Genomic DNA, 20,624 nt, shown 5'->3' on the forward strand with positions numbered 1-20,624 from the left:
TACTGTAAAATCTCTAATTGATAACTGATATGGTACAAATATACTGTGCATGCATAGACCAAAACAGAATTATAAGAGCCAACATTGATCTTCTGTCAAAGGACACCGGACTTACTTGTGACCCCGACCAATCAAGAGTTAAACTACAATTCAGTAAAACATTTAATGTAGAAACTCAAGCAACAGGACATAAGAGCAGGGAGAACTTCAGACTGCTTTCTCGAGAGCTGTTATGTCATATGAGGTTTCTTTATGCAAGAGATTAATGGTGTTTGACAGAACAGTGACACACACTTTTATTCATCCTGGAACAAGGAAATCCCTAACTAACCCCCCAATCTCCTCTCGTCTTCTTTTATCATCAGCCCTTACCCAAAAGCCTTGAAGCACCAGCCAGCATACACACACACACACACGACTACAGATCACAATCAGGATGACAGAACAACCAAAGCAAAAACACCTCAAACAAATCAAAAACGACATCCTCATTCTTTCTCTTGTCAGAAAGGTCTTCCGTTTCATTTTCCGTGTAGAACAGTCTGATGTAATAAGGGGTAAGAGACTTTTCACTGCATTGTTTCGTTCAAAACAAATCTGTCTCTCTGAAAATAACATCAAACACCTTCAACCTCAGGAGTGACTAATATGTTGGAGCTTCAGGCACCTAAAACAATCTTGAAAACATGACATTTTGAGGGATTTCCTTCAAGAAACATTTGCTTTGGGATCGTATCGGCTACAAGCCTGTATGAAAACTGTAAGCTAATATCAATCCTTTCAAAATGATTCATCGCACTCAGGAGGATTGAAAATCTTTTTGCCAAAGTTGAGGGACTAAAGAAGGTCAACAATGTTAAGTGCAGCACCTGAGGCACCACTGTCCATCTCCAGGCATCATGTTTACCTGAACTTGAAGAGATATTGATCATAAGAAGATTAACAAGTTTGAAGATTAAAGACAAAAAATGTGATGGGTTTACCATTGCAGAACTGCAGCAGTGAGGAGGTGTCATAGAGACTGCTGTAGCTGGAGAAGCCGTCCTCCATTCTCTTCCTCTCGTCTTCCCTTTCTCCTATAACTCCCTGTTACTTTCGCTGACTGGCCACTGCAGCTCTCTGTCCATTCAACATCCAGTCTTCTTCTGGGGTCAGCCTGCCAGTGTCAGTCACCATGACAACCCATTCACCCAATGCTCAAGTCACGCTAACTCAGACACTCTCCTCGAATAGTACTCCAAAAAAAGAAAGTGAAAATATTTATGAAGTTACAAAATGCGGCTCTTCTTGTGCACTTTTTCTTCCCTGATCCTTTCTGGGGGGTGTTCCTGTTGGAGATCTCCAGAAGAAAAATAAGCCAGTACAGCTCTCAGAGGAGTGCGTGCGAGGGTTGAGAGTGTGTGAGTGTTTGTGTAATGCCGAGGACTCTCTGTTGAGCTTGTCTGTGAGTCCCGGTCTGACAGTGGGGAACGGGCCAATCAGAGCACAGGGGGTGGAGCCTCTCTCAAAACATAAATCCTCCCCCTCCAGCTGACTGAGACTCCACTCTGATGCTGTAGGAAACGAAGCTTTATTTTTTTACTGCACTAGAGATGTTCCTAAAATTTGGACACAAGTTGGTGTGAATCGATATTTAGAGTTGGTAAAGGGCTACAATTGATTAAATGTATCTGTGTGTGTTTAAATACACAGATTCAGACATTCATTTGTACTTACATCGTACACTGGAGTAAAGAGGATTATGACTTTGTTGTTTGTGGGTGAGGGTAAATTTAAGCTTTCACGTTTCACGGAAGCAGAAAAGACTCTGTGAAACACATGTCAAGGCTTTGCTATGAAAAATGTATATAGCACTCAAAAAAACCTAAATCATAAATCTATACGACCATTCAAATCCATACATCTATACTACCTATGGAAGCAGAAAAGACACTGTGCTGTGAAACACATTTCAAGGCTTTGCTATGAGAAAATTACATAGCACTCAAAAAAAACAAAATCATAAATCTATACGACCATTCAAATCCACACATCTACACTACCATTCAAAATGTTGAGAACTTTTCGAGTTTAATATATTTTAATAAGTTATACAAATATTATATTTTTTATATATTTTAAAGGGTTAGTTCACCCAAAAATGAAAATTCTGTCATTAATTACTTACCCTCATGTCGTTCGACACCCGTAAGACGTCCGTTGATCTTCGGAACACAAATGAAGATATTTTAGTTGAAATCTGATGGCTCTGAAAGGCCTCCATTGGCACAATGCACGGTTCACTCTCAAGACCCTTAAAAGGAACTAAAGACGTCGTTACAAAGTCCATCTCACTACAGTGGTTCTAAAATAACTTTATGAATCGGCGAGAATAGTTTTTGTGCGCAAAAAAACCCTAAATAACGACTTATTTAGTGATGACGATTTCAAAACACGGCCTCATGAAGCTTCGAAGCGTTATGAATCAGTGAGTCGAATGAGCAGTTTGGATCGCCAAATTTCAGCAGTTTGGCGTTTTGACACGCGATCCGAATCATGATTCGACGTTTTGAAATCGTCATCACTATATAAGTCGTTATTTAGGGTTTTTTTGCGCACAAAAACTATTCCCGCCGATTCATAAAGTTATTTTAGAACCACTGTAGTGAGATGGACTTTGTAACGACGTCTTTAGTACCTTTTAAGGGTCTTGAGAGTGTACCGTGCATTGTGCCAATGGAGGCCTTTCAGAGCCATCAGATTTCAACTAAAATATCTTCATTTGTGTTCTGAAGATGAACGGAGGTCTTACGGGTGTCGAACGACATGAGGGTAAGTAATTAATGACAGAATTTTCATTTTTGGGTGAACTAACCCTTTAATAAAATGTCATTTATTCCTGTGATTTAGTTGGTTTTATTTTTTATAGCGCATTTAAAAACAACTCGAATTGGCCAAAGTGCTTTCCATTAAAACAATATTTCAACAACATTAAACAAAAACATCAAACACCAAACCAAAAAGACAATTAAAACACAAGACAACAGTAAAACAAGGTGCAATCAACTGCTTGCTCAACCATAAGCCTGGGCAAGTAAATGCGGGGTGCAGCAACAGAGAAGGCACGATCCCCTTTTGGACTTTAGACGAGATTTCGGGATCTTTAAAAGTAATGTTTGAGATGACCTCAGTGGCCTTGTTGTCTGATAATCCTGTAGAAGATCCGAAATATATTCGGGAGCTAGACCATGCAAGGCCTTAAAAACAAACATTAAAACCTTAAGCTGCAGCCTGAAATTAACTGGGAGCCAATGCAGTGAAGCTAGCACTGACCTGCATTATTTCCAGTCAAAAGCCAAGTTGCTGCATTTGGAAGAGTTGAAGGCGATTCAACAGAACACAAGGAAGACCCAGATACAATGAATTGCAGTAGTAATTGAAAAAAACCTGTATAAAAGCCTGTATAACCTGCTTCAAATCTTTAACCGACAAAAAGGGTTTTATTTTTTCAATGCGCCTTAAATGAAAGGAGCCAGCCTTCACCACAGAATGTACATGCTTATCAAATGTTAGCCCTGAATCAAATATAATTCCCAAATTCTTTTCTTGCTTATGTACATTGGAGGCAAGAGGGCTTAGTGACCTAATGGAGCCAAACACTAGGTATTCTGTGATGGCAAAGCAATCTGTGAACTGGCGACAGGGGTCATAGGCGGCCAAGGCTCATTGATCCACATGGGGAGCGAAGGCAGACAAGCTACTGTAGCTCAAATTGCTCAAGAAATTAATGCTGGTTCTGATAGAAAGGTGTCAGAATACAAAGTGCGTATGGGGCTGCATAGCCTCAGACCAGTCAGGGTGCCCATGCCTGTCCATTGCCGAAAGTGCCATCAAGTGGGCACGTGAGCATCAGAACTGGACCACGGAGCCATAGAAGAAGGTGGCCTGGTCTGATGAATAAAATTTTCTTTTACATTACGTGGATGGCTGGGTACGTGTGCGTTGCTTACCTGGGGAACACCTGGCACCACAATGCACTTTGGGAAGAAGGCAAGCCGGTGGCAGAGGCCTCTTTTAGCAGGATAATGCGCCCTGCCACAGAGCAAAAATGGTTCAAGAATGGTTTGAAGAGCACAACAATGAGTTTGAAGCGTTGACTTAGCCTCCAAATTCCCCAGATCTCAATCCATTCGAGCATCTTTGGGATGTGCTGAACAAACAAAAACAACAATCCATGGAGGCCCTACCTCGCAATGTAGAGGACTTAAAAGATCTGCTGCTAACATCTTGGTGCCAGATACCACAGCACACCTTCAGGGGTCTAGTGGAGTCCATGCCTCGATGGGTCAGGGCTGTTTTGGCAGCAAAAGGGAATATTAGGTCATAATGTTATGCCTGAATGGTGTATGATATCCTTAAAGCTGGCAGACCTTTTATTTTTACTTTGAACTAGACAAGCTACTAACAAAAGTCAATACATTGAAGCTACTGTATACGGAAGTATCTTATTTTATTATTATTCTTATTTATTCTTATTGTGCAAAAAGAACAATAACAACAACCCACTAAAATTACTGTCTTAAATAGTTATACAAGAGTGTCAAAATAGTGATTAATGGCAACATTTAACTAAATATTTCACTACAACAAAATACAGAATTGTAATCTTTTTTTAAATCAGTTATTTAAAATGAATCCCCTAAATAATCTGATATAAATAATGAATCAGATTTCCAAATGCTTCATGTGAAATTAGTGCGTTTTAGTAGATATTTAGGTAAGCATGTTTGATTTCACAGTTCCCTCAGCTGTAAATGCAACGCAACAAAAATAGTGACGTACTGTAGAGTATTGTTACGCTACAGGTAATCGGAAAAAGTAGATACACACACACACTGCTCCAATATTTCAAAAAGCTGCTGTCACATTACTTAAAAATTGCAGTTAGTTACCCCAAAACTGCAGACACTAAAGCAGTGTTGTGTTTGGGATTATTTGCTTATCAAAAAAAAGGTTGGGAAACACTGCACTAAAGAAATAAAACAGTGCTTTCCACATGAGGAGCAAGTTTTTTGGGGACTTTTCCACATATGAGACACAATACATGACCTCACACTTTCCACCCTATATTCCACAATCCAAACAAGCTTGTAGTGTAAAATCAGAGCTACGCATTGACTATTCAAACCTTATCTGCCCTCAGACAGACAAAGCTGTCTGGAAGACCATCAAAGAGAAACCAAGGTTGGCAAAGAGAGAATAAGAGTGTATCTCAGTTTTGACTGTGGGTCGTCACAGGGGAAAACCTTTTTTAATAATTCAGGAGACAGGCGCATACGGTGGAATATGCATAAAGATCACGACGTGGCCTATATTTACATGTCTTCAAACAGACAAAACACAGTCAAAATGAAAAAAAAAAAAAAAAGCTAGAGGAGCGTCTTTAAAGATTATTCTCATGACCCCTTCCCCCACTATGAAATAATGGTAAGTGGGCGAGAGCTGTGTGTTAAATGGATTTCTGGGGTTTCTGTGTTCAATTCGGCCATGGCTTTACCTCAGAAGCCGAAAAAATTAAATGATCCAAGGTGGATGATGAGACATTTTCATGTCCCATTGGTGTTTCTTTCTCCCTCTTGTCCTGAGGCCAGCAGTGCTTCGTGAATCTGGCATCAGTGAGCCTAGTGATTATTCTTAGGCCCCATAACAGTGCTGATACAGACACTTCTGTCTGTTCGCTAAAGATCAAATCGAGGAATAGCCCCAGAAGGCGACCATCCAGTTTTTTCCTGCATTTTTCACATGATGTGCTCTCTTCCTCTGAAATCATTAATAACGGGACCTTTGATCAAGTCAACTAATTGTTTTCATTTTAAGTTTTGCAATTTTATTTCATTTTAAGTTCATTTACATTTTTAATGCCATTGCACCAGTAATACATAGTTTTTGTTTTATAATGTAATTAAATAGAGGTAATGTTGTGCATGTTCATGAAGGATTTCTGGTTAAATTTTTTAGTTAAAGAATAATTATTGAGCCAGTGCACAAAAATATTTTTGCCTTTGCTAGGCTACAATTTTATTTTATTTATGGAAGCAGTTTATTTATTTTTTTTAACCTAAACTGTGTACTAGTAAACATGGTTTTATTCAAAAAAAAAAGTGCACAGGTATCTTTTTATTCTTAACATCTTAAAGATACAGAACCGAATTCTGGGGGAACCTTTTTTACGTCAGTTTAGCTTGAATCTGATTATTTGACTGTTTCCTGTAGGGCTGCCCCCTAATAGTCGACTAATCGTTAGTCGACTAGAAGAGGCTTGGCCGACCAGAATTCTATTAGTCTGTATACACAGGATAAAAAACTCCACAGAAAGTAAAGGACAGATCGTTAATGGCAGGAAATCCAAATATTCGCCCATCATTCACCGAACTCAAATATGGCTTATCACTTGAAGCATGTAAGTAGAAGCAACTTTAAAAGTCTGCTCGCTCTAACGTTAACCTAGATAAGTGTGTGCCATTATTGGGCACATAGAGAGCACGCTTACTGCATGACATATAGGCACCGGCACAATTTAACTTTAAATACTCTGTCATTTTTGGTCATACAGGAGTAATGCAAACTGTAAAAGGCCTACTTTCATTTCTGTAATCTCACAATAACAACAAAACGTTGCGCTTTTGAAAAATAATGAAAATAATCAGGATGCGCTTGGTCTCAGTAAACTTGAGCATGTAACATAAATGAAGCAAAACTCATATATCTACCATACACACGGCACAATGCGGCGCCAGGCGTGACGCAAGTGTTTTTTTACTAGTTTCAGCCCGATATGGTAATCATTTTGACGACTGCGCCATTGACCAACAGAAACCTGTAGTATTTTTTGTGTTATTTAAATGCCATGTTATTAATATGCACCTATAGGCGGGTAATATAACCTGCTTATTACACACTGCTTATTACACGCAGCAGTACACAAACATTTTTAAATATTACAAATAAAAAGATTCTTTCCGCTCGCAAATCTGCCATGACGCGAGCGCAACTGGCTTTTAAAAGGAATGGGACTCTGATTGGTTTATTGCACATTACACCCAAAACACACCCATGACGCATTAAGAGAAGAGAGACAACCCTTTTAGACCATGCGCCGGGCGCGCCAAGCATTTTTCCCGTCGTTAAACTAGCAAAAATGGATTTGGACACGCCCTAAGTGCACTTTAGACTATGCGCTTAAATCTTTAAAATAGGCACCATAGTCTATCTATAGAAAGATTGAAATGTCTAGTTTTGAATTAACCAATTAGAGTGGAAAACAAATATTCTCAGATTATGTCATCTGTATGAAACGTGCATATTGGCGCGTCCACTGCGGAGATGACGAGTCAGCTTCATCTCTGCAGCCGAAAACACAGAAAACAACATTAATAAATTATTAAAATGTTTAAACGGTCTCCTTCTGGTTTTTTTCACGGCACATTCATAAACATTACGTTTGCCAGCGCGCTGCGGCAAGCTTTATGTGCGCATTTGAGCGCTGATTAGGCTATGTATTATATATAGACAATTAAAGGCTCATTATTATGATTTAGGCTTTTTGATATAAACGTACGATTAGTCGACTAATGGCTTAAATGAACGACTACTAGTCGACTAGAAAAGCCCTGGTTTCCTGTGATCACCAGCAGTGCAGCTGAGAATATAAATCATTATTGTAGGCAATAATGTAATTACATACTTATACTTTACATTAAAAGTAATAGCGAAAACATTAGGATTACAGAAAAAAACTTGAACTACTTTATTTAATTTCACTCTATTCAATATTCTATGATTTCCTTTTCCAATTTGACTTTTACAGGTGACATTTTCATTTGGCTACGGAACAGCAAAGCTCTTTTTGATTATTTTTTGGCATCGGCTGCCTGCATGTTAATCGAGGCCCAGGGAAAACAGAGACACGTATAGTACAGTGTCGGTGCTGTGAGATTAGAGCCCCCTGGAGAGAGACACCAGCTGGGGGAAGGGAGAGAGGCTGGGAGAAGCACTTCATCATCTCTGTGTAAGTCTGGGGATCCCTCGGGTGGCAGCTGAACAGAGCTACACCCTCCCATTGTTCTCCAATTATGCTGGCTGCACCTTACTCACTCAAACGCATATGCACATGCACAAACACAAAATGATATACAAATATACAAAAAATAAATAAAGGAGCTTGTTGTGGATCAGTTATAGTTCCCTTTCAGTCGGTCACTACGACGTACGTCGGTATTACCGACGAATTGGGATCACTTTAGAGAGCCCCTATCAGCTTCGAAATTTAGAGAACAGGCCAATGGGCCATTGGCGTGCGAGATTTGCATCTCGCGCTCCGCCCCGCGCCGCGGGTATAAACAGGAAGCGAGAGCATCGCACTGACGTCATTCACTTCGGAGCCGAACGGCGTTGATGAAGCAAGCCTGCTTTTCTAAAAGAAAGCCTATCTGCAAGAGAGATGCTCCAGAGAACGAGAAGGACGCTCTGTGTTGGCGAAAAGGCACAATCAGTGCGACCGCATGTTCACCGCTGCATCAGCATAACAAACTGCTGTTCTCACAGCAACTGTCGGTCTGGTGAGGGCGTTTGTTTCAGTGAGCGCAAACACAGGACTGCACTTACCACCTGTGTGTTGCCGCGGTCTTCCCCTGGGTGCTTCAGCACTGTTTAAAGAGCGTTTCCTCACAAAAGAGCAACACGGGTGTGACACTGCGTCTTTTTCAAGACGTCATTCCACTCGTGCGTTTCTGGATGCGGTTGTTTCCTGTCCTGGCGGCCACGATCCCTCTCGCATAAACATGTTGAGACTGTGTTCGTGGGTGATCCGTGTTCTCTCAGGGGAACGGGATCACGTCGACGCGCTGGTCATCTCGCCTTCCGCGTGAGGGTTTGAGTGTTCAGCGCGCCGTGTGCCGTCTAGCTGCCGAGTGACAGCGCGGGTTGCCACGGCAGCTCAGCGCGCGTTACTCGGCGGCTACGCATGTTGAGACTGTGTTTGTGGGTGATCTATGCTCTCTAATGAGAGATGCCCTGCTTAGGGCATGAGGGTAGTTCTCAGCCGAGGTTGAGCTGCGCACAGCGCTGGCCCTTGGCTAGACGATGTCCAGAAACACCATTGACCCGGATTTGGTTCGTGACTGTTCTTCCCCCGGAGGAGGGCCGGGTAAAAACCATTAGTAATTCTGTTCCGCCACTGGGGTTAAAAAGAGCCAGTGGTACCCAAATATATATATATATATATATATATATATATATATATATATATATATATATATATATATATATATATATATATATATATATATATATATATATATATATATATATATATATATATATATATAAAAAAAAAGAGGAGAACAGTTCCAATATCTCTGGGTCTCGGGAGTTCAGGAATGGCAGCGTGTGACGCTACAAGCCTCGCCGCCCTCATTCCCCTCCCCACAAGAGGGCGAGAATGGCAGTGTGTGACGCTACAAGCCTCGCCACTCTCATTCCCCTCTTCTCAGCGGTGTGTGGACGACAGTGCGCGACGCTATGCCTCGCCGCTCTTGTTCCCCGCTGAGGAAGGAGGTGAGGCAGACCGTGTGCAACGCCACAAAGCCTTGCCACGCTCAGCCCCTCCTTCATTTGGAGAGCGCGCTGGGCGGTGTACAACGCTCCCATGCCTTATCAGCCTCTGGTGCCTCTCCAAATCGCCAGCAGGGGGTGCCGGCTGTGGGAACGCACTCAAGCGGCCTTCCCACACTCGCGCACCCCCTCAGCGGATGCAGGTCGTGTGTCAGACCCAGACCCCTACACGGACCACTCCCATGTCGTCCTGGGGTCCCTGCATTCCGCCTCGCTGCCCTGCTGCGGGTACGTCTGTGGTACCGATGACCCCGCTTGTTCGGTCTGGGGGCCTGGCTAGCGCTCCCCGGCCCATCTCGCTGGGTCATCTGTACCATCAGACTCGGCTTGCGATTCAGTTCGCCCGGCGTCCGCCCAAGTTCGGGGGCGTTCACTTCACGTCTATTGCGTGGGTGGATGCCCCCGTGCTTCAGGCGGAGATCGGTGTCCTACTGGCGAAGGACGCGATAAAGCCGGTCCCTCCAGCCGATATGAAGTCCGGGTTCTACAGCCCGTACTTCATTGTACCAAAGAAAGGCGGCGGGTTACGGCCAATCTTGGACCTGCCTTACTTGAACCGTTCCCTCCACAGGATGCCGTTCAGAATGTTAACGCAGAAACGCATCTTCAGGTGCGTCCGTCCCCAGGATTGGTTTGCAGTGATCGACCTGAAGGACACGTACTTTCATGTCTCGATTCTCCCTCGACACAGACCGTTTCTACGCTTTGCTTTCGACGGACGGGCATGTCGGTACAAAGCAGTGATGCGCGGGTCAATGTATAAACAACCCGCACCCGACCGACGTTTTCAACTAACCCGCCCGCAACTCGGACCGCAAAAAAAAAGAAGAAAATATTGTACCCGACCCGCTTCCTGACCCGCATTTTTTAAAAGTAGTAAATGCTCATCGTAGCTCATTGGGCCATTGAGAAAATGTTTCAGGCCCTGACGTGGTGCGCTCAGAGGTGCAGCAGCGAGAGCAGGAAGTTCTTGAGGCGGCCCATCATTTTCCATTTCAGCTCCAGATGCATATTATTGATGAACGCGATGTTTATGTTTCGACCCGGCTTGAAGAATTCATCAGCCCACATTTGGAAAACATTTGGAAAAGTGTGAAAGCCCTTAGGAGCGCAAACTGTTATTTTTCTGAATGCTGTATGATATAGCCTAGTGTTATGTAATACAGGCTTGATTTATTCATTTATTTCGTTTAATTTTCTTAACAATTAAGATGCTGCATGTGTTTATCCAGTCTAATCGAAGTGTGCGTCTCTCCCCCGACTTTCCCAACAAAAATCCCGCCCCCTCTCAGAAAATACATAAAACTGACTTTAAATGCGTTTAAAAGTAGCCTATTAAAATGGTACAATGGCATTGCTCAGTTCAACGTTTTGGGAAATCGGGCATTTTGTCCCGCGTCAGCATTTATTCAAAAGTTAATAACGCTCAACATTCAAAAGGTAAATAAGGATTTATTGACGATCCGACCGACCGTGACCCGAATATCATTAAAAATATTTTTGGATGACTCGTAACCGCGGGTAACCGCGGGTGGCCGCGGGCACCCGCTCATTTTGGATCAACCCGCGCATCACTGGTACAAAGTCCTGCCCTTCGGGCTGTCCCTGTCGCCCCGTGACTTCACGAAAGTCGCGGAGGCGGCCATTGCTCCCATGAGAGAGCGTGGTGTTCGTCTTCTCAACTATCTCGACGACTGGCTGATTCTTGCCCAGTCGCGGGAACAGTTGTGCGAACACAGGGACATGGTGCTTCGGCACCTCAGCCGGTTGGGTCTTCGGGTCAACTGGGAGAAGAGCAAACTCTGTCCCGTACAGAGGATCTCTTTTCTCGGGATGGAGATCGACTCGGTCGCCATGACAGCGCGCCTCACCAAGGAGCGCGTCCAGTCGGTGTTGAGCTGCTTGAATACGTTCAAACGCAGTACAGCGGTTCCACTGAAATAATTTCAGAGGCTCCTGGGGCATATGGCAGCAGCAGCCGCAGTAACGCCGCTAGGGCTGCTCCATATGAGACCGCTTCAACACTGGCTACACGACAGAGGCCCGAGATGGGCGTGGCACAGCGGGTCCCTCCGTGTCCAAGTGACGCCGAGATGCTGCCAAACCTTCAGCCCGTGGTCGGACCCTTCATTTTTACGGGCAGGAGTGCCTCTAGAACAAGTGTCCAGGCATTCTGTTGTCTCCACGGATGCCTCATCCACGGGCTGGGGTGTCACGTACAACGGGCTTGCAGTATCGGGTCTGTGGACGGGGCCCCAACTGCAATGGCATATCAATTGCCTGGAGTTGCTGGCGGTTTGTCTTGCTCTCAGCCACCTCAAAGGGTCGCTCAAAGACAAGCACGTTCTGATCCGGACGGACAGCACTGCGGCCGTTGCGTACATCATCAAACAGGGTGGTCTACGCTCCCGCCGCATGTCCCAACTCGCCCGCCATCTCCTTCTGTGGAGTCCGAAGCATCTGAGGTCCCTTCGTGCCATTCACATTCCGGGCCCGCTCAATCGTGCGGCCGACGAGCTGTCACGGTTGCCCGTGCTGCCCGGGGAGTGGAGACTCCACCCCCAGGTGGTCCAGCTGATTTGGAGTCGCTTGGGGCCGCACAGATCGATCTGTTTGCCGCCCCGACACGACCCACTGCCAGTGGTACTATTCCCTGCCCAGGGGAACCCTCGGCACGGATGCCCTGGCACACAGCTGGCCCCGGGGCCTACGCAAATATGCGTTCCCCCCCAGTGAGCCTTCTTGCACAGACACGGTGCAAGGTCAGGGAGGACGAGGAGCAGCTCCTCTTGGTAGCTCCGTACTGGCCCAACAGGACTTGGTTCCCGGAACTAGTGCTCCTCGCGACAGCACCTCCTTGGCCCATTCCTCTGAGGAAGGACCTCCTGACTCAGAGACGCGGCACCCTGTGGTACCCGCGTCCGGACCTCTGGAAACTCCATGTCTGGTCCCTGGACAGGATGCGGAGGTTCTAGGTGACCTACCACAAGCGGTAGTTGACACCATCACTTCCGCCAGAGCCCCCTCTACGAGACGGCTATATGCGTTGAAGTGGAACCTGTTCGTCGACTGGTGCTCTTCTCACCGAGAAGACCCCCGAAAGTGTTCGGTCAGATCTGTGCTCTCTTTTCTTCAAGACGGGTTGGAGCGAAAGCTGTCTCCCTCCACCCTCAAGGTGTATGTTGCCGCTATAGCGCAATCATGACCTGGTTAATGGTTAATTCATTAGGCAAGCACGATCTGATCGTCAGGTTCCTGGGGGGGCGAGGAGATTAAATCCGCCTCGTCCTCCCTTTATACCCTCTTGGGTCTTGACTCTGGTGCCCACGCACTTCAGAGGGCGCCCTTTGAGCCTTTACAGTCAGCGGAGCTTAAGATCTTGTCTCTAAAGACAATACTCCTGATTGCATTGGCCTCAGTTAAGAGGGTAGGAGACCTGCAGGCATTTTCGGTCGAAGAATCGTGCCTGGGATTCGGGCCAGGTGACTCTCAGGTAACCCTGAGACCCCGGCCTGGATATGTGCCAAGGTTCCCACTACTCCCTTCCGGGACCAAGTGGTGAGCCTGCAAGCGCTGCCTTCGGAGGAGGCAGACCCAGCCCTGGCTTTTCTCTGTCCAGTTCGCGCCCTGCAAAGATGTTGACAGAACGCAAAGCTTAGGACCTCAGAGCAGCTCTTCATCTGTTACGGAGGACAGCAGAAGGGAAAAGCTGTCTCCAAGCTGAGGATGGCCCACTGGATAGTGCACGCCATCGTCTTGGCTTATGAAGCCCAAGACGTGCCCTGCCCGCTCGGGTTAAGAGCCCACTCCACTAGGGGTGTTGCTTCTTCCTGGGCGCTGGCTCGTGGCGCCTCGCTGACAGATATTTGTAGAGCTGCGGGCTGGGCGACACCTAACACGTTCGCTAGGTTTTATAGCCTACGTGTAGAACCGATGGCTTCTCGTGTGCTCGCTTCCCATAGTCAGCAGCTGAAGTGCCCGTTCTAAGTGTCGGATTGCTGCGCCATTCCCTTCCCCATGGAACGGATACGTGCGCTTATTTTCTCCAGTCGAGTTCCCCAGGATTGGCGAACCCTGTTGAGTCCTCCGCACCCCTCGGCAGTCGGATGTGGCGGAGCGTCTGACGCCAGGCCTGGCACTTGTATGCATTGGTGGAACTTGTGTCGGACTGGGGTCCGTATGTCGTGACCCCTACGGCGGTCCCATACGTGTATTCTCCACGGTACAGCTCCCTATGGTGAGCTTGTGTCTTTCCCTTGGCAGAGTTCCTCTGCCGTCTCAGTTCGGTGTCGTCCCCCGTCTGTATAGGCCGGGGCCACCTCTGGGACTTCCGTATGTTGTGCTGCCCACGGCCAGCCCATACGTGTTCTCTCCACATGGTAACTCCCTCCGGGCATGATGTGGCTCCCGCAGCGTCCTTCGGGCACGCTTTCCCAGCGTTATCCAATAAGTCTGCTGAATGGGTCTTGCGGAACAGCAGTGTGACTCTCCCTGCGTGAATCTCCCCGCCCGCATCAGAACGGGGTCTGAGGGGCTCTCGCTGGGCGCTGGAAGTGGTAGTAACTGTAGCGTTTTCCATAGGGATCCCAATTCGTCGGTAATACCGACGTATGTCGTAGTGACCGACTGAAAGGGAACGTCTCGGTTACGTATGGTAACCCTCGTTCCCTGAAGGAGGGAACGGAGACGTACGTCCCGTCGCCACAGTTCCTTACCATCACTGCATGGCCGAGTCACTAGTTCGGCTCCTCAGTGAAAAACGTCAGTGCGATGCTCTCGCTTCCTGTTTATACCCGCGGCGCGGGGCGGAGCGCGAGATGCAAATCTCGCACGCCAATGGCCCATTGGCCTGTTCTCTAAATCTCGAAGCTGATAGGGGCTCTCTAAAGTGATCCCAATTCGTCGGTATATGTCTCCGTTCCCTCCTTCAGGGAACGAGGGTTACCATACGTAACCGAGACGATTTTCTGTAAAGGAAATTATATGGTATAATTCAAAGACTACTACATTAACATTCCTGCACATCCACAGACGCTTATATTCACAGCACTTTATTACTAAGGAAGAATTGCCTCTGAACTATTCAGAGACTTATGGCTCCAAAGAGAATATTTTTTTTTTTAGGGCTGTCAAAAGATTAATCGCGATTAATCGCATCCAAAATAAAAGTTTGGGTTTACATAATATATGTGTGTGTACTCTGTTAATTATTATTTATATATAAATACACACACATTCATGTATATATTTAAGAAATATTTGCATGTATATACTGTATATACATTTATATAATCTATAATATATATAAATATAAATGTTTTATATATAAAAAAATAAAAAATAAATCTTAAATATATACATGCTTGTGTGTGTATTTATATATAAATAATAATTAACAGAGTACACACACACATATTATGTAAACACAAACTTTTATTTTGGATGCGATAGATTGCGATTAATCTTTTGACAGCCCTAATTTTTTTTTTATGTATTTTGTTTCATTGTGTCTTATTGTATTTTCCTTTTTTAATTTTATTTTAAGGGGTGCTGTATCCAAATAATAATTTTCCAGCAACAAATGTGAAGCTACATGGCCTTTTCTTTTACATTTAGCTCAAGCTATTGTATAATAGTACAATAATATGCCTACTGTACATGAAAAATTGCATGTTTGTAATCAGCAGACATTTTTCCTCCACCAGTAGTACAACTGCATTAATGGCATGTCATAAGCAATGTCAGGAGGTTGTGCTGATAATCTCAGGGTAATAGACCATGCCAGTGCCTGAGGTTTAGACTAAAAAAGCATCTGCAGCTTTCTCTGCTCCAATGCTTGTTAGTGATTTAATCATATAAAGCACAGACTCAACCAGCTCATTATTTATTTTTTTACATGTGCAAGCTTCTTATTATGTAACAACTTATAATCATACATATCGTGAATTAATGACTCTTTGTGAAGGGATGACATAATCCCCAGTGACACTGAAATCTCTACACAGGTCAATTGGAAAAGGAAAAAAACCCTGTTCTAATGAAGTTTAAGCTTTCTGAATCGCTATTCTTAAATTAAACTCTGAGCTGCGCTACTTTTGGATACTGGATAATCTCATGTTAGGTTAGTCATGCATTATGAATTTGTCCCCAATGGCATCTGCCCCACAGCATTCACACAGCCATCTGAACACTTTCTTTGTAGCATGCCCCCCGAACAAGGATGAGACTTTTACTGATGGTTTTATGATGTTTAATCCCTTTTTCTTAAACTTTACTCCTTTCACCATATCACCAACGTAAGAGCTGAAATGAATACAAATGACATAACTGATCAACTAACATTGTTCACATTCATATGGTCTTACATTTGTGCAAAAACGAACATTTACAGACAAATTGCTCAACTGATTTACATTAACACACCTTTTGCCTCTTCGGAGGGGCTGCAAGCATGAAAATCAATGTTTATCAGGTCTCCGTGTCGAAGTGCCGTAGCTGCTATTTGGAATGACAAGCTGCTATATGCTATAAACTGCGCTAGCTTGAGAGCGCGCATTCAAAAGGAAAACAAAAGCGCGCAGCTCAAACCCGGAAGTCAGCCACCTCAACACAAAATTTCAAAATAAAAGACTTTTTTTGATCACCTTTTCTGTAACAAACTTATGGTTATTTACACTCCCACCAAATTATGAGAGTTTGTTATATCAGGATAACAACAACGAAGAATTTTCAACATGAAATAACCATTTCTCTTAAATCAACTTATGCGCATTCCAATATCAGAATTAGCTTTTGCACAGGACGCTCTACACTAGAAAGCTTATTACTGCGTTGACCTTTGTTATTCAGTCTCTTATCTCCAAAGGATATTTTCACTCTTCTCACGAGACCGTCCTTTCCGGTAACAGTCTCCAGGACTCTGGCAAGTCTCCATTCACCTCTGGGTGACAGTTCATCAATGTCCAAGACAACATCACCTACTCTTAGATTTCTTTTTGGGGAGTGCCAGCGCTGCCTAGCAATAATGTTGTGCAGATATTCACGCCTCCACCGGCACCAGAACTGCTCAGTCAAAAACTGCACACGACGCCATCTCTTTGCTCCATAGAGGTCCTCCTTTGGGAAGGCACCAGGTGGAGGCAGTATTGTGCTGGATTTCATGTGGAGCAGGTGGTTGGGGGTAAGTGGTTCCAAGCTGTCGGGGTTGTTAAGGTTGTCTACAGTCAGTGGGCGACTATTAACTATGGCCATCGCTTCATAGAATAAAGTCCTTAATGAAGCATCATTAAGTCTGCCGTGTGCAAGGGACAGAGTAGTATTCAATACACTCCTGACAGTTCTTATCTGACGCTCCCACACTCCACCTGCGTGACTGGAGTGTGGTGCATTCATCACAAAGTCGCACTGTTTTTGGGACAGATAAGTACTCAGCCTTTGGGTGTCCAGTTCACTTAGGGCAACTTTAAACTCATTCTTTGCACCAACAAAGTTTGTTCCCTGATCACATTGGATTTGGCGAATTGCACCTCTGATAGCAATGAAGCACCTTAATGCATTAATGAAAGTGTCAGTGGATAAGTCCTCTAATAGCTCAATGTGAATGGCGCGAGAGCAAAAGCAAGTAAATAAAAGTCCATACCGTTTATGTTGTTTTCGGCCTTCTGTGGTTACAAAAGGGCCAAAACAGTCCATTCCGCAATATGTAAAGGGAGGAGAGGGCTCTACGCGCTCTGCAGGTAAATCGCTCATTCTCTGACCTTCCGGAGCTTTGCGGAGTCTGCGACAGATGACACACTGGCGTACGAAAGAAGCAACGGTTCTGCTCATCCCTGGGATCCAGTAGCCACTGGATCTGATTTCGTTAATGGTGAATCCTTTTCCTTGGTGTTTTACTTTGTCATGACAGTGAGCTATTATGAGTTTGGTCACATGATGTTCCTTTGGAATCACAATAGGATGTTTGAAAGAGTCCTTGATAGATGAAAGTCTCCCTCCGACCTTGATGAGACCGTCCATGTCCCTGAAAATGTCTAAGTGGAACAGTTTGTTGTGATGTGGAAGCTGGTTGCCTTTGGTTAACAGTTTTATCTCCTTTCCATATGTTTGTTTTTGTACATCCTGAATGATGACATGCACTGCACTTTCTTGTTCACTCACTGTAGCCGGTGCATTTGATTTGACTTTCTTGGCCCTTCTTATGAGACGTGCTACAGCTTTGACTGCTTTGGACCATGACGAGAACTTGGACAAACGTTCTGCAAGGCTAAATGTCACTGTAACTTTGGTTAACATTGTCTGTGTCCTTCTGACTTCTGGATCTCCAAGGGACGGTTCCAGCTCTACACTTTGTGTTGTAGGCAGGTCCCTCTCCCAGAGAAAGGAGGGGCCGGTGAACCAGTTGGATGAGAGAAGCTCAGTGACCGATTTACCCCTAGACGCACTATCGGCTGGGTTCTCTTCCGATGGCACATAAAACCATTGCTGAGGGTTTGTACTTTGGCGAATCTTTTGGACTCTATTCGCTACAAAGGTATGGAAACGGCGCGCCTCATTGTTTACATAGCCCAAAACTACCTTCGAATCAGTCCAGAAATACTCTTTGACTTGAGCGTAGCAGAGCTCATCTCTCAACATGTTGCTAACCGAGACTGAAACTACAGCTGCAGTTAACTCAAGTCGGGGAATTGTAGACAACTTGGTAGGAGAAACACGAGCTTTGGCTATAACCAGGGAACAGTGAATTTCCTCTTTAGCGTTTCTGGCTCTTAAATAGGTGCATTGTCCATAACCACTCGTGCTCGCATCCGAAAAGTGGTGCAACTCTATTTCTTTAAGCTCACCAAAACTAGCAGGAAAGTAACAACGAGTTATGTTTACCTTGTCTAAGTTGGCAAAGTCACGTTGCCAGCTCTCCCACCTTGGCCTCAGTGCTTCTGGCAGAGAGTCATCCCAGTTGATACCTTGGTGACACATTTCCTGCAGGATCCTTTTTCCGCGAAGCACATATGGCGCCAGGAAGCCAAGGGGGTCGTAGATGGATGCAACAGTAGATAAGATGCCCCTACGTGTTGCTGGTTGCTCTTTTAAAGTGTTGTCAAATCTGAAGCAGTCCCTTTCAACGTTCCATTGGATGCCTAAGGCCCTTTCTTGTGGCATGTCTTTGAATGTTAAGTCCTTTGTTTTTGTCTCTACTGCACATTCAGACGGAGGGATGCTTTGTAGAACAGCAGGGCTATTTGAGATAAATTTGTGTAGACGGAGCCCTCCTTGCTTGCATATCTCTGCGGCCTCTTGTGCGAGCTGTATTGCCTTTTCAACTGTGTCTGTGCTTGTGACTCCGTCGTCCACATAAAAGTCCTTTTCCATGAACTCAGATCCTACAGGATGTGTGTGACAGTGTTCTTTAGCTAAATACTTTAGTCCGTAATTTGCACACCCTGGAGATGATGTCGCACCGAAAAGATGTACCTTCATTCTGTATACCCGTGGCTGTGTCTCTGTGTTGCCGTTTTTCCACCACAGAAAACTCAGGTAACCTCTGTCGCACCGCTGGACGTGAAACTGGTGGAACATCTTCTCTATATCGCACATTAGAGCAATAGGATGTCGTCTGAACCGTAGGAGGATGCCTGTAAGATTGTTAATCAGGTCTGGCCCTTGGAGAAGATGATCGTTTAGACTTGTACCATTGTGTTTGGCTGAACAATCGAATACAACACGAAGTTTGGTGGGCTTTTTGGGGTGATAAATCCCGTGATGGGGAAGGTACCATTGTTCACCTTGTTTTCCTTCATTGTGTACTTCTTCGACGTCACCCCTTTCAATAATGTCTTTCATGTAGGTTATATAGTCTCTTTTGTACTTTTCATCTTTGTTGAACTTTCGCTTTAAGTGTTCGAGTCTGATTTCAGCAAGCTTTCGGTTGTTGGGTAAGTGTGGCCTTTGTCTGAATGGTAGAGGCATCTCACAGTGTCCTTGTTCGTTTTTCCTTATTCCCTCCTTGAGCTTGTCCAAAAAGATGAGATCCTCTTGTGAGACTGTTTTGTCGCTTGCCTTTGTGTCCTTAAAATCTAACTCTAGCACGTTAATCACGTCCATGGGAGTTACAGGGGGTAATTCCTTTATTGTGATTCTATGACACAAACTTGACTGAGTTTCGTTGAGCGCTGGTGTGGAGCCTCCAACGATACTCCACCCTAGGTCAGTGCGGATGGCATATGGCTCCTCACCTTCTCCTAATAGAACTTGTCTTGGAGCTAAAGTTCTGGGACAGTTAAATCCGATAAGAAGTCCAACATCACAATTCAGAAGAGGTGGTATCTTATCAGCAATTTCGGTCAGGTGGGGCCATTGTTTTGCTGTGTCACTAGTGGGAATGTTGTCATAGTTAACTGGAATAAAGTCTTTGGTGTATGAGAGGGGTAGGTCGATACAAATGTCTGAGTCATAACCTCTCACACGCAGACCAGATACTCTGTTACTCTTGACAATAGAGTGAACACCCAGCATGGTAGTTAATTTTAACTTTACAGGGTGAGTGTCCGCGCGTAGCTGGTTGCTTAATTCTTCACAGACAAATGTGCTGTCACTTTGTGTGTCTAATAGTGCGTAAACTAACTGCTCTTTAGACGGGCTCTGAACTGTAGACACCCAAACAGGAACAATCATGGATGTGCTACTTGACTCACCCACCTTAGTAACGTTGAGAGCTGTGACTGTTGCGGTTTCATTAGGAGTGCTTGGAGCGGTGTTGCCAGAGCTGCGAGATCTTTCATATGCCTGGTGATTGTCATTGTGCAGACAAGTGGGATGCCTTCCTTTGCAAATGTCACAAGTGTGGCGATGGCAACAATCTTTGGCGTTATGGCCCACCTTTAAGCATCCATAGCACAGTTTATTGTCCTTAACATATGTGCGCTTCTCCTCTAAGGGCTGATCTGAAAAGTTAGGGCACTTTGACAACTGGTGTTTTT

The 20,624-nt window shown here is 44.8% G+C and overlaps 1 protein-coding gene across 19 annotated transcripts in view; it reads right to left on the reverse strand.

The window, feature by feature from the left end:
- The window catches only part of eml1 (EMAP like 1), an 80,103-nt gene that overhangs the window by 50,208 nt on the left and 9,271 nt on the right, over nucleotides 1–20,624 (reverse strand). For 3 of the 19 annotated variants that reach the window (XR_013817799.1, XM_079833600.1, XM_079833611.1), the window contains exon 1: nucleotides 984–1,434. The exons of 10 other annotated variants lie outside the window; for them this stretch is intronic. Coding sequence is in view for 7 of the 9 variants with exons in the window: in XM_079833600.1 (XP_079689726.1) it covers nucleotides 984–1,050 (67 nt within the window). In the remaining 2 variants the exon portion in view is untranslated. Of the gene's footprint in view, nucleotides 1–983; nucleotides 1,447–20,624 lie in introns of those variants that run through there. 6 more of the 19 variants (XM_079833610.1, XM_079833603.1, XM_079833609.1 and 3 more) reach the window with 3 other exon arrangements.

The sequence above is a fragment of the Gobio gobio genome (assembly GCF_949357685.1).
Source record: "Gobio gobio genome assembly, chromosome: 13".
Taxonomy (NCBI): domain Eukaryota; kingdom Metazoa; phylum Chordata; class Actinopteri; order Cypriniformes; family Gobionidae; genus Gobio; species Gobio gobio.